This window comes from Mya arenaria, chromosome 5, assembly GCF_026914265.1.
Source record: "Mya arenaria isolate MELC-2E11 chromosome 5, ASM2691426v1".
Lineage (NCBI taxonomy): Eukaryota > Metazoa > Mollusca > Bivalvia > Myida > Myidae > Mya > Mya arenaria.
The window spans coordinates 29,461,870-29,477,534 of record NC_069126.1 but is presented as its reverse complement, the minus strand read 5'-3'; the positions used below and the strand labels follow the sequence as shown (position 1 = coordinate 29,477,534).

General features: G+C 32.7%; 1 protein-coding gene across 1 annotated transcript in view; it reads right to left on the bottom strand.

Moving 5' to 3' along the window:
- Positions 1 to 1,363: 1,363 nt before the first annotated feature.
- The window catches only part of LOC128234829 (uncharacterized), a 36,668-nt gene continuing 22,366 nt past the window's right edge, over positions 1,364 to 15,665 (bottom strand). The window contains exons 9-15 of the mRNA XM_052949359.1: positions 14,729 to 14,840; positions 13,644 to 13,776; positions 11,754 to 11,901; positions 10,928 to 11,053; positions 10,047 to 10,204; positions 8,331 to 8,527; positions 1,364 to 7,397 (exon numbers count right to left, since the gene is read on the bottom strand). Coding sequence (XP_052805319.1) covers positions 7,013 to 7,397; positions 8,331 to 8,527; positions 10,047 to 10,204; positions 10,928 to 11,053; positions 11,754 to 11,901; positions 13,644 to 13,776; positions 14,729 to 14,840 — 1,259 coding nt within the window. The 3' untranslated portion in view covers positions 1,364 to 7,012. The remainder of the gene's footprint in view (positions 7,398 to 8,330; positions 8,528 to 10,046; positions 10,205 to 10,927; positions 11,054 to 11,753; positions 11,902 to 13,643; positions 13,777 to 14,728; positions 14,841 to 15,665) is intronic.

The following is a 15,665-nucleotide window of genomic DNA, read 5'->3' as shown; positions in this document are numbered from 1 at the left end:
GTGATGACGTTATTGCAGAGACATATAATATTACTATGAAATCCTCATCAGGCCCCATTGACCATTAGGTGTGACCTTGTCCATAGCAGTGAGAGCAATAATGCTATGCATAACACATCTTTCTAAGTTGCTGAGCATTTATGTGAAGTTGCATCCAGCTATGATTGAAAGTGACAAGGAACAGTTTTAAAAGACATAAATTATATAATAAATGTAAGTATAAAATCCATGGTAAGTGACCATCTAAGTATGATCTTGACCTTTGATGTGAGGGTACGAATGATATGTGGTACTCCGGGCACGATTTATGTGAAATGAAGGAATGCCCATGCTATGCACAGCATATTGCCCATTCTGCTCCAAATGTTTTCTGAGAAGTTTGATAAAAACCAATTGATGGTGACAAAGTTATAGCGGAGACATGAATCATAACTATGTCTACCCTATAGGGCTGAATTAAAGTTGACCTTTAAGATGAGAGCAGAAAGTGACGAGGTTACAGCGGAGACACAAATTATTACAATGAAATCGCTATCGGAACCAACGCCTTTCTAAATTTGATCTTTAAAGTTACAGCAGGATATCTATGATTGAGGGCATCTTCCCATGCTGCTGTCATTCTGTGACCTTTGATTGAAATCAGATTGAAAGTGACAAAGTTACAATGGAGACAGGCATCATTACTTTGACCTTTAAGATGAAAGCTATGTGTGACACACCTTCAAATGCTGTTGTACAATTCAGTGATTATGACTATTATTATTATGGCTCATTATGATGATTTTAATCAGATTTGCAAACAATTTTTCAAAATGCAATTTTTCAATATTTCACCTTTTCAACTGCACTGAACGCGAGAATGTTCTTATATTCATGCTGGGTATTGATATATTAGAGATTTTCTATTGTTGACCCTGATTTTGATTGCAAACAAAATATAATCCCTTGATTCGGATGTGCTGCCTGTCACGAGCACCGATTTTGTCCAGTAAGTCACCATGACCTCCTGACCCCAAAATCAATGTAGGTCATCTCCTGACCATTACCAATGTGCATACCAAGCTTAAAGACAATTAACGATGACGTCACTGCAGAAAACAACCATGGACAATGGACCCATTGTTCAGAACTTTGTTAAAGCTAACAGCACGGTTCTCGACATCATTGTTAATCGTTAGAGGTGTACTATTTTACGATTCCGAAAAAAATTGAGAACAATACATATTACATTTACATAAAAAGTTAACAACAATGACGTTAACAACGTTTTGTTAACTTTCACAAAGTTCTGAACAATCGGTCTCATGTCATCACTATATGTATCTGTCATGCTCACCAGGTAACAAAAAGGACTCATTCAATATATGTTTCATGTTTTAATAGTGTGTATACATGAAAGGCACATAGCAGGTAAACATATGTACCAGTACTTTGTAAACGATATTTACTGCACAAATTTATAGATAACCTTACACAAAAGAGGTCTGTAGATGACAAAGGTTGAATGGTATCTTTACATACACATATACCAGTAGTCTGTTTGGTGCAAAAATATTAGCATCTATTAATAACATTTAAATGAAAAAACACACAAATGTTGTAAATTAATTCAAATCCATGTCCTTTTAGAAGTTTAGATGTTTACAAATGTTCTGTTTCATAAATCTATGACAGCAAAATGCTAAGCAAGAAACTTCTAAAGTTTTCTAGCAAGAGAAAAAAAAACATAATTAAAAGTAAATCAAAAGTAATAGATTATTTATAGACAAAACTAAAATCTTTATCCCACATATAAGTTCTAATGTAACAAAACTGTGACAGCTGTTTGATTAACAAGGATTTCAACTGCTGACAGTTGTCAATCCCGAATAATAGCTTGGGGGTCTGTTTGAATATTAGGGAGTTATGCCCAAAGTGGGATAAAGGCTCATAGGCCCCTTTTGAAATTGTTTTCAAGTCATTTATATTCATTCCAAGGTACTTTCTACTGTTTTGATGCAAATGTCCCAACAAATAACAATCTTTACAACTGTACAATAAACATTCTGATTCATCAGAGGTTAATAATGATAAATCTACCGATAAGCATCATCACTCTGGTGAACGAGGATGACAATAAACTGATGTTGAAATTTCTCAATCTTGATTTTAGGGATTAATCATGGAACTATAGAACCCATGGCCTAAACTAAATGCTTTGCTTCAAACATGATTTCAGAATATTTCATTTCCTTGTTTCCAAGTTAAAAGGCAATATTATAACGAAGTAGCATTATTATCCTTTTACAATGTTAATGTATATCTAAGTTCCCCACCCACCAGCAACGCCAATACTATCAGTGTCTAAATAGCCTTAACAACTAGCATTCCCCATTATAAAATCTAAGAAAAAAAAAAAAATACTTAATCTTAATAATTATGCTTTACTTTATACTTTCTTGTGGTTGATATACTTTTTATATCAGTAAGTTTCACTGTTTTGAAACTTTGGCCCATACAGCCTTCTAAATTATAATGTCAGTGCTCAAAAAGCTTGGGCAAATGATCAATCACTTAATTTCTAGAATGGCTTTACATCATCAAATATTTAGAGCGCTTTTGCAATTGAACACCAATTAACATCATTTGGAAGGAGTTTTAAGCACAAAATAATAAAGAAAAATGATTTGTTTCAGTAAGATATCAATTTTATTTCATCTCGTGAAACGTTAAAAATTTACATTTTCACTGGCGGTTGAACCACTCGTGAAATTGTTCATTTCGGTGCTCACTCAATGAAGTCAAATTGATCTCCCACTCAAACAAACAATTATCTTCCATATATTGAAGTGAAATCAAAAAATGTTTGACTTTATGCAAGATTATGTACAAAGATAAAAAAAAAAAAAATGCAAATACAGAAAGGCATCTAAAATGTCTACTTACATTATGTGATATCTATAATTATAATAAGGATATAAAATGCCAAATCATATTTGTAAAACAATTAACCAGCTGTACACGAATGAATAGGAGATATCGCTATCAATCATCATAGGAATCACATAAATGTGTCTGAATTATTGTTGGAATCGGTTCTAGTTTGACTATCGACAATCAGTTCCAGTTAAGTAACCGATTATCGATAGTACAATCGGTTTTTGACAATAACTTAATTCATTCTTGTACAATAACTCATAATCCTTTACAATGCTAATGGTATTTGTATGTTTAAACTCATAAAGGGTTGTTGCTGCTTTTGGCCATACTGTTTATGATAACATCTGAACACTTGAATATACAAATGAACTCAAAGCAGAAAATTGGCAGAAATTAACCTAACAAATAACGAGAGGAAAGATGAAAAACAACTCGCGGGTGATCTCGGAGGTCGATTATGACCAAATACAATTGAGTGTTGCTGATTTCAGACCCAACCAATAAAAATTTTCGATTATTATCGATCATCTGAACTTCACAAGTCTGAATTTGATTTTTATACTTTGAACACCATCATTATGTTTGTATACATTCATTTTACTTGTAGTTTCCATTCTGATATTCTATCCAAATAGGGGAAAAGAAATCAGAGACAAATAGTCTGCTGGCAATACATAAACAGGGTCAGGTGCAAAAAAATAGGATTGGTAGTATAGGTTGTGAAATCGGAAACAAACAAATAAGTTATTACGCCTTATCATATGAAAAATAAAGGAGCTTGGCAGCATTTGCTTCGTTTTCATATTTGGTTTTGAAATGATCTCAAAATGTACAGACCTTAAAGGGACTTGACACCAGTTGTTACAATTGTAAGATTATTTTTTTATCAAACCTTACATAAAATTGATATCATTACAACACATGTATCCGTCGTATTTTTTTTTCAATTTAAAATTTACTGGGTATATATGTATCTGTACTTATCACGTGACTTTCACATGCTAAATTTACACACTACAAACTGGGAAACCATAATGCGTTATTTAAATGGGTAAACTCAGCTGAAACAGATACAGAATATTCTTTAAATCATGCCAAATTATTATTATTAACATATTTTCAGCCTCAAACTAGCTCGTGTGACAATTCTAGGCTTGTTTTGTGGAAACAATGAACCAGTCTATTTTGGGACCATCTGGTGTCTAGTCCCTTTTACAACAAATGGAATGGCAAGATTTGTCAAATGATTGGCATCTACGTTGATAATTTTGCCACAACAATTTTCAATGAAACCTCTTGATTATCTAGAAAAGGATGTACATTTGTGTATTCATCTTTTTGAAATGAAAACAAAATGCTGGTGACCATTTAAGACAGCAGGTTTTTCTTTCAAAAATCACACCACGTGATAAATTATATGCTACATCGGAAGGCAACATTTTGCTTAAAATGAAGACTAAAATCAGAGATAACTTTCTTTAACTATACCATTTTAAATAAAAACAAAAGGCAATCTATGCCACTTAAAGAACGCCACCTTCGTTTTATTACCGAAGTATTGTGAAAAGTTTTGTCAAAGTTTTTAAAGAAACTAAAGTCTCAATCAAACTCGGGCAAAGACCGAAGGCGGGGCTCCTTAAGAGGCGTAGACTGTGCTATGTTTTATCTAATATGGTGAAGAAATAGTGAAGTTATCTTTGTTTTAAGTCTTCATTCGAAGCAAAATATTGCCTTCCGACGTAGCATTTATGATGCAATTTATCACCCTGGATCAATAGGATCATAAATCACCAGCCGCAAATTAAAGATAACCTAGCAGTGGAAAACTTATCAGAGTTATATACAATTGCCTACTACCTGTCTGCATTATGTATGATTTTTTTAGAAATTAATAGAACTGAAATAAAAAAAAATGATTATTGACTAATTATCCCCAAAGAAACAATATGCAATAAAGTATTGAAATACAATTCTGTACACATAAAATATATTAACAGTCATGTTTTAACTATGTTAAGAATTTAAAAATATGAAAAATATACAACCGGTCATGTAGAAAAATAAAATTCCATACTAGTACATAATTATAACAGAAACAATATATAAGTAAGGAAAACAATGTTTACAACTTGGTTTTTTTTATTTCATATATGATTTACAAAAATAACAGAGAAATTCCACATTTATAAAAAAAAATCTGAATTGCTGACTTATATATATTAAACAAAAGTGATTCACAACATAACTGAGAAAAATAAAAGTAAAAAATAAAAATAGAACAAAAATTCAGTGATGGAGTTAAATTAAATTTTAAATACTTCCTTTAAAGCTGCACTCTCCCATACCATTTTTACAACTTTTTTATTTTTTGTCTTGGAAAGAGAATTTTTCTGCATAAATATCAGCAAACCAATGATATAAGATTGCTGACAAAAAATCAGATCGTAGATTTTCATATTTCCTATCGAAAATTAATGTTTTATGGCTTAAACCGTTACTATAATGGTTAAGAAAAATGCATAAAACATCAATTTTTGAACTTAAATATAAAAATCTGCGATCTAATTTTTTGTCAGTAGTCTTATATAACTGGTTTCCATGATTTTTCGCAAAAATTGGCCTGTTCCAAGACAAAAAAAAAAAAAGTTGACAAACGTTCAATCTGTGAGAGTGTAGCTTTAAATCTGAATTGTCTTCTCGCTTTACCAAAAGGCCTTAAAGATAAAAATTATCATTGTATTGTGAAGTATCTATTGAAGTCTTTAAAATTGAGAAATTAAATTTTCGATGTCTTTTCGTTATTGGAATTACATTGATTTAAAAAAAGAAATAAGCATTATAAGCAAATTTCAGCAAGCTATTTCACACCCATTGAACATGAAGAGTAAATGAATTTTACATTTAAGATTAATATGAAAAAACCTTGTTTGAATATAACTCTAACTAAGACTATGAAATACATGGTTTCCGTCGTCCCAAATTCATCACACTCTTATGGTTTGGACAATTCCAATCAACAAGCAATTTCAATAAGCTTGCGGTTAAAGAGGCAAGGTTAAAAACGGTAGCTTTGAGATTATACAGAAGCATTGCACCATATTGATAAAACACCATATACACATAAACACACACAAAATTCATTCTTTTTAACAAGTAAAAAGTTGTACATGAAATCATTTTTGTTTTACAAGTTAACTGAAACATTCCAACTTTTCTTCATCTTACAATTCAAAGCTAAAACTAAGATTGAATGTGTCTATCTTAACATTATGATGGGAAATTGTGGAAACAGTGTTCATAGTAAATTGTAAATACTTAAAACAGGCAAAATTGTGGGAAATTAATCATTGACTTTTCTTCCAACTGTTTGTGTAAAAATTTGTTGTCTTTTTTGCATTGAATTGGACGCAAGTAAGAGTAAAAGTGAAATTACATTTCAAATAATGAAATAATCAGGATATAATCCACCTGCATTTTTCAATAAACCACCGAAAAGTGTGAAATAAATTTCAAATAGTGCATTTTTGACGCATCTACATTTGATAATAGTTTAAACCATGTTTTGTCAGTTTGCATGATAAAATGGTCAAATAATGATCAAACTAAACCGGTTTGACAATCATACAAAAAAATTATGGCAAATGGGGGAAAAATGCGACCCCAAAGACACTTTTTGCATTTTTTTGTTTATATCCATACACCAGCATATTCAGGATTAATGGATTAGCAAATATAATATGATTCACACTTTTCATTTTACAATTGATACAAGTTTACATTTTGACATTAGGTATCATTTCATTTAGAATCTGAACAATTTCTTTTTATCTATACCTTTCTGTGTTAAGAAATAAAACATAAACAAAATATAAAGATAAGTGGTACAGTAAGTGTAATGCAGTGTGACAAAATTTACTGAAGGAGATCTCTCCCAGATATTAAACTTCCTAGTAAACAAGTATACAACAAATATTCAAAATTACAGAAAAGCATAGAAAGTGTGTATCCTAAAATTTGTTTCTAAAATGTATATGAAAATTGCAACCATTACAACTCATTCCATATTACAGGACTGCGATTGTTCTCCCTTCATTTAAGCTTCGTCCTCTGATCCGTATGGACTTTTAAACGATTTAATTATTGACTTTGTAACTGCTGCGGCAACGAGTGCTGCGTATGGCTGCCATTCTGTCTTCTGCATCCCATCGCTGTAGTCAGCAATACCACGTATGAACAGGAAGCTGTCCTTGACACTACCCAGAATTCCTCCCAAGACTTGATCAAACTCGGAATCGAAGGTCTGGAGGCCGTTCTTTGCTGCAAAATCCAATCGAAGGTCATCATCACGAGCGAAGCGTTTACCAGCCCCGATGGCCCCGAAAAAGACTTTCGGCATTCCATGACGCTCATCAATGCCATCAGGATGATGTGGATGCTGCATCTCAATTATGTTTCCCTCACCTATCATCATCGTCAACCTGGAAAAATGAAGAGGCAATTTTGATCAAACATTGAATTTATATGACGCTGAAATGTATTGTGATGGCATCATCATCAACCTGGGCAAATGTAGAGGCAATTTCGAGCTTACATTGAATTGATATGATGCTGAATCAAATTATGACTGCCCTAAATAATTATCAGTTTTGTTTAACAGAAAAATATATAGAAAACAAGTAAACCTGTGCTTTTGTTTATTGAGGATAACATGTGACTATGGTAGTAAATCTCTCATTTTGGATGAACATTTATATCAGTTTGGTCCAGATTCAGGTCAATAAAAGCATTTCTTGATAACTTATTTATAATTAAATTATCAAAATATGTTTTTGAATTAACTTAGCTGAATTGTGCAAGCTGAATTTTCGATTATTCCAGATCATCTGTTATAAATTTTTACACAAAGTTCACTCTGTTTCCTCAGTAAAAACCCAAGCAGGTCAACTAACAATACCTTGGTGCAAACATTTTTGTATTCAATAATTCAATGGTGTATGATAGAAACAAAAAAACAGCAGAGAGAATGGGGAAGAAGTAATAGGAATGCTTGTCTATTTTTGTTTGCAGTCAATAAAGAAACATAACTCAGCAAACATTTATCAAACCAAACAGAGAGTTATGGCCCTTGCCATATATGTGCACATGGTCTCTGGCAACATGTGCACCAAGTTTCATTTTGAAATTAATTCTTCAACACTGCCACGGACACTTAGCCAATGACAACACCTGGGCTTTCTTTGAAAATCAGATTCAAGCTGAAAATGCCACAGTTAGCTATATAGATGATAGATAATTGTTTCATTGTAAGAGAGTTATACATTGTTCAGAGTGTGAGCAGCGGCATTACACAGTGTCTACTTTATATCATATTATAAACATAAATGCGTTATTTGCAGACATGGTTAATATACCTGTCAGTCTCTGTCGGGGGTCGGTTGTAATCTGCCTCCTGGGTGGACAGCAGTTCCAGCCCGTCTTTCATGTATTTCTCCCAGGGTGCAAAGTGACGCTGACTCCTTACGGCTTTGATGTTTTTTATGACTTCCTGGAGGAAATAATCCTTGGGCCGGAATGTCTTCGTGTTGTAAACAATGGAACCATCCTTTTCCTGAAATTAACACGACAAATAAAGGTACATTTTGTAAATTAATATTACTTCATGGTTGTATAATCAAAAGGACAACTATGACCAGCGACCACGTGGAGTGAGGCTCCCTTTTGCATCATAGAAATGGTCAAACTTATATAGTTATTTTGGCAATTTTTAGAATTAAGACCTTAAAAAGTGTTTGTTTCTGGTTACCTTATCGACCCTATTTATTTACCAGCCACTCAAAAAAAATTTACGAAAATAAAAAGAATCAAACAAATAACGATATCCGAAATTTGGCGTCCAAAAAACATTTGCTTAATCTCTTACCTACCGCCTTATATCTTTTAGACCATGTAACCAGACACATACCTTTTTTCTTTCGGGCCAAATCAAGCATTTTAATGCATAATTTATGCTCAATACATTCTTGAGGGGAATTCCTTGGGAAACCATTATTCAATGTCATATTGTTTGCTTTTATTTTTTTCTTCAATTCTATAAGATACAAATTGACTGATATCATATTAATGTGATTCAAATAGACAGATACAATATATTGATAAATGATAGTTATTGATTAATACCACACAAGACACCATAACAAGCCTACATCTATTGAATGCTTGCCTGTATTTCATGCCCGCCTTTTTTATATCTCAATTGTTACAGATAAAAAACATATAAGCTCTATTGGGCCTAAAAAAAAAAAAAAAAATACATTTGGTTCGGGTTACACGACCCTACCTACGGAATAGGCGCCGACCCTACCGTTTTTATAGTCAGTTCGAAAAAAAAAAAATGAAAAACTAAAAAAAAAATATTTTTTTTTTGCTTTTTTTTTTTTTGCTTTTCAATATGAAGTTTAAAACCTTAAATGCTTATATAGAAGATAACTTTAACACCATTCTCTAATGATGAAAATGACATTCTTATATAAAGCCTAATAAAGAATAAATAAAAAATAAATAAAAAGCCTACCTACCCTACCTATTTTTGAAAAGGATGTAACCCTAACCAAACAAATTTTTTTTTAGGCCTTAATATCATATCAGCTTTCGAAATTAGACTTTTGGATAAACAGGCCAGAATCCCATTACTAGAGTTTGACATGAATAAAAGGAAACAAGCTGTGATATAAAATCAAGAATTTAAGCGATGCCGGAAAGCATTTCACCATTGCTGTATTTGAAGGCTTGTGGTAACCTTCCCAAAATTTCTAAGTAGGGTAGGTAGGGATTTTTTTATATTTTATTTTAATTTTTTTCAAAATCTGTCGTAAGTTCAGAGTGTTTTCTTCCACATGGCAGTCTTTCCTACATTAATGTCATTGCCTGACTTTGTTTTATGATATAAACAATAATACTGATTAAAATATGCATTTATCCACCCTTCGTAACTCTCTATTTGCTAACGAGTATTTTTTTTGCTCAGAAACAGAAAAAAAATAGTTAGTGTCGGCACATTTTTATAGGTAGGGTCGGGTTACCCGAAACGGACATTTTTTTTTTTACGCCTGAACAAAACACAAACCAACCTGTAGGACTTTGTCGCAGTAGTAATATAGGTTTCCAGCAGCGTCACACTCGGAAATGAGCACATCTCCCATTCTCAGATGTTTAAAGTAGTTTGTAAAATGAGGTACTCCTCCACCAACGCCCACAACAAACACGTGTTCGACTTGCTGGAATGTACCTGAAATTGTAGTAAAATCATGATTATACACCAACTCTCACCACAAGTGATTTATCAGCTTGCTGGAATGGTTGTTGAATAGTAGCAAGGTGACGCAACACTGATATTTCCGACAGAGCGTTAGTCATGAAAAGATCTTTGAAGGAGGCTGGACAGATGCTTGAATTAGTCAGTAAATTGAGGTCTTGATTGTTTTATCCAGATGGAATTTTCCAACACACCCAATCTGCATTTCCAGTGTGCTATTAATACTGTATGGATTTCAAATTCCAACCAGTCTAATGTTTATTAGGGTTTTAGCTCAAGAGTCATGGAAGGGTACTGATCCATGTCTTTTTTTGGAAGCAAACTTCTGCACTCATGGAGACCAGTATGTGCACTCTCCCGCCAAAATATTTCTTTTATTTGATTAAAACTTAAAATGTGATAATTATAAATTAATAAATTCTTACAAATTTGACATATTTGGCAGTTGAAACCTAATGCTTACTTCAATTTAGCCCAATTCCTAACATTTACTGTCAAATTCGTAAGGATACAACTCTTCACAATGAAACAATATGCCTTTTTCTTCCTTACAACCATGACCCTTTTCTGCAGCAACCTGCCCTTGATATAACCTGGCTCATCATACCCTATGTTAATGCTTTAACGAAGCACTTTTCCCTTAAAAATATTGCTTAAAATTCAATGCTCAAGAAAAACTTCCATCACTTTACTTACCTAGCAGTCTTGTTGTTGTGTTCCCGGAGGAAATCTGGGCTGATCGGTCATGTCCGATCATGGGCAGTTTTGTTGAAACACACTTATGCTCGCCAATAAACCCTATTGTGTAAGCGTTCGACTCTCCTGAAAATATCAGTTTGTAAAACATGAATTTTGATAAAAAAACAACTAATTCTAAGACTTATGATTGATCAATAACTCCTCCTTTGTCAACAGCTTCTAATGTTTCAAATCAAACTGAATACAAAAATGGTCTTAAAATATTTTTTTATTTTCAATGTAAGAACCAAACCATATTGGCAACAATGATTAGTCGTTTCTATATAAACAGGCCTCTAAAATTTTGAAATCACAATCAGCTTAAATTGGTCCAGACCAGCAAATTGTCGTTTTTTTTAAGCCCTCATATAATGACATTACAAATAATTTTGTAAAACTTTTAACATTGGTACTCCATTGAAAACAATTTTAGAATTCGGATATACACAGGTTACCAGGTGACAGATTTAAATAGAACCAAATTTGTTCAAGGTATTGACAAAGCACATAGTAGAAAATTTTACTAGTGACAATTACCACAAATTTGCAACTCGAATAACATAATGGGTTCAAGTTGTAAACCATATAAACTATTTTAGAGAAAAAACAAGTGAAACTTGTAATTAGATATAAATGCCAGTGTATTATGCAGTACTGTCCAGCGAGAGCCTGTTGAAGGCAGTGCCTTACTTCATTTTATTTTCTTCCAATTTTCCTGAAACCATCCAATCTTATTGCATCATTAATTACCAAGATCACCAAAATTCATTCTTAATCCACTCACCTTTAACCTTATATTTAACATATGTGGTTTTATTCTCCATCATAGCATCCACAGCCATTTTTTCACAGTAGTTAGCAGTTATGATGGCGATTGTTGGCTGGTTGCTGGCTGAGACTACGTTCATCTGTTTCACAACTTGCACCTCTGTAAGGGAAAAATGTACAAAAGGTTACATTATACTAATTTATTAATACAAAGTACCTGGTGGGTTACTGTGTCGAGCATGTTTCTAACACATTGGCCATTCTTTAGAGTTTCATGATGATTACTTATACTATTTAAGTAACAAGCCTTAAAGCAACTGCCTTAAAGCAACTGTGCACCAGATGATCAACTTGCAAGAAAGAAAGAAAATTGTCGAAAACTGACATAAACTTGGTATTTATGTGTACAATGCATTGAAACTTACTAACTGAAGTATCACATAGTTTACAATTTATTAAAGTTTAGCAGTTATTTCATATTTTACCATTAAAAAAGATTACTGGGTAAGTCTACCTAGTAGAATTCATTCCTTATGCGTGATTGGCTAGTCGATGTTATCACATGATATTACCAATTTAGGTATATAGCTTAAATATACCACTCGTTTGGAGTAAGCCTTAGTAGCACAGTGGATACAACCCTGGACTGCAATTCTGGTGACACGGGTTCGCACCCGGTCTCCGACACAATTTTTTTTACATTTTGGTACTTTTTTTTACAATTATGATATCAAAGCGTAACACATTCTATAAAATAACTGTCCTGAGATTCGTTACAGAAAAAAACTTTTTTGGGTGCCAATCTGGTGTACAGTTCCTTTAAAGCTGCACTCTCACAGATATACCATTTCTACTACTTTTTAACATTTTGTCTTGGAAAGAGCAAATTTTTGCGTAAATATCTGATAACCAATGATATAAAATTGCTGACAAAAAATCAGATCATAGATTTTCATATTTTTGTTCGAAAATTAATGTTTTTTGGCTTAATCCATTACTAACGGTTTAAGGAAAATGCATAAAACATCAATTTTTGAACTTTTGAACTTGAAATAAATATCTGTTATCTAATTTTTTTACAGCAGTCTTATTTGACTAGTTTACATGGATTTTCGCAAAAATTGGCTCGTTCCAAGAAAAAAAAAAAGTTGTCAAAATGTTCAATCTGTGAGAGTGCAGCTTTAATACTTTAAGTGTGTTGATCATGGTTTTAACACATTGGCCATTCTCTTGAGTTTCTTGATGATTATCTTATACTATTTCATATTGAATATTATCGAGTTTCTTGACAAACAATTATACTATTTGAGTATACTTACCAGTTTAATGTCAAGCATGTGTCTAACATTTTCACCATTCTCCAGTTTCTCAACAATTACTTACATTGTTTCAGAAACATTCAAACAAAACTTACCAGTTTTAGTGGCAAGCATGTCTAACAATGCTGCCATTCTCGACTGTCTTGATGTTCACAAGAACCCAATTACAAGTCTAAGTGTCAAGTATGTGTTTCATGTATCTGCAATTCTAAAGTTTCTTTATAATACTGTAACTCACTCAACAGTTTAAGCATCTAGCATCTGTCGTATATATCTGCCATCGAGTAATAAACCTTAGTAGTTAGTGCCAAGCACAAGTCTTCCGTATTTACCATTCCGAAGTTACTTGATGACCATGTTACCAACTCGCCAGTCTTAGTGCCAAGCACATGGCTTCCGTATTTACCATTCCGTAGTTACTTGATGACCATGTTACCAACTCGCCAGTCTTAGTGCCAAGCACAAGTCTAACTTATTCGCCATTCTCGAGTTTCTTGATGATGACGTCACCAACTAACCAGTCTTAGTGCCAAGCACAAGGCTTCCGTATTTACCATTCCGAAGTTACTTGATGACCATGTTACCAACTCGCCAGTCTTAGTGCCGAGCACGTGTCTAACATATCCACCATTCTCGAGTTTCTTAACAAGTTCCCTTTTCTCAAGCTCTTCCAACTGTTCCCGGAGCATTTCCTCAGTAGCATCTTCTACATTTACAATCCTGAAGAGAGAATGCAAGATTACTATCACCTGCTTTACCAACTATTTTAAGATCAATCTGCTAGGCAAATTATGAGATCAACTGTCTTCAGAAGTCTTTAAAGCTGCATTTTCACAACTTTTTTATATTTTGTCTTGGAATGAACCAATTTTTTTAAATGTCTGCAAACCATTGATAAAAGACTGCTGACAAAAGATCAGATCACAGTTTTTTTATATTTATGTTAAAAAATATATGGCTATGTTATGGCTAAAAGGATTACTAACACTATAAGAAAAATGAAATTTTCGGCATTTTCCCAAATAATTGAGATCTGTTCTATTGTAAGTTATCTTAAATGATGGAATTGAAGGCAAACCAAAATCAGCTGATTCTGAGATAAAATATGTAAAAATGTCCAAACTGTCAATCTGTGAGAGTGCAGCTTTAATAGGAAAAAAAACGATAATTGAGTATTGCCAAAAAATGTCATTTGACTCAAAAGTCGTCAATAATCAATTCTGTTTTTCCCCAAAAAATTAATGTGTAATTGCTAAAATTAATTTAAAGAAATGAAGCCGTTTCTATTTGGAAATCAACATATCACTTATGCAACCTATAACATTTCAATAGATGGGTTTCTCGTGACCACTGTCAAGTGTAAATCTTGCCAATTAACTCCAGATTATGTTTGTCATTTACAAACTAACATTTTCCCTTTATGTATTGAAATCAGTTATAAAACACTTTCTTTCACATCATAATTATACACTAGTATGGATAAAAAACATTCAAATTTTAAAGATTTAAACAATACGATACAGAAATCTGAAAAAAAGTATTATCTAAAGAAAAAAAAGCTGAAATCTAGCTATTTTTTGTACATCTTGGCAGAGATCTTCTCTACTTGACAAGGGAGATAATTACCTTGGAGGTTGTTGGATTTCTTGTGCTTACTGTAGTGAAGGCTTACCTGATTAAGTCCTCCACAGTCAAAATATTGGGATAAGCTGATTCCAGTATTGTTAACAACTTCTCACGTACAATCTCGTACACTGGTCGAGAGTCTTTAACTTTCGCAAACGCTGAAATATGTCAAAGAAAATATTACTAGACACTATATGACATTGTGGTGGTTTTAAAGGCAAATATCCCACTTCATAAAAGGAATAAGGACTGTGTCATGTAGTTAAACCATCACTGATACCAAAATATGAGGCCCTCATCGTAATTTATCCAGATATCTTTTTATTAATCAATGGTCAAAGCTTATTGCCAATGATTTTAAAACAAGTTAGTTTACAAAAAGATTATATAAGGGCCTCAAAATTAGGCAACCAATTATAATCATGGAACTTGTGCATCTAACAGTGGAAACGATATATATACTATTTGCATGACATAATTATAGAAGACCAATTTTTGGGAAATTTGCCTTTAAGGTCTTTAAAAATTTCTACAGATTTGAAGGAACTGATAATATTATACTGTTATAGAAAGGATAAAAGGAACACTAAAGTCTATAGTCTGAATACAGTGTATGACTTAACTTCTATGAAAATCATAGCCAAAAGACAAGAAATCGTTAAAAAACAAATTTGTTTTTAACAAGTTCTTCCCATGAAACTAGCATTTTCCAACCAGCTACTATAACTACCATAACAATACATCTAATTTTTGCAGAGGGTCATTATCTATAAAACTTTTTAAATACACAATCTGCTCTTCCATCAGGAAGAAATAAAGAATATATGGTTATCTATCAGTTTAAAATAGCTTATTTGACGGTGCAAGCTCAGTGTTCAACTTAATTGGTTTAACCGAAGTTTTTTGTGTTATGATATTTTGCTGTAAGCCCGTTCTTGTGCTGTGGTGCCGTAAGCACAAGCTTATTATATATTTCTGTAAGC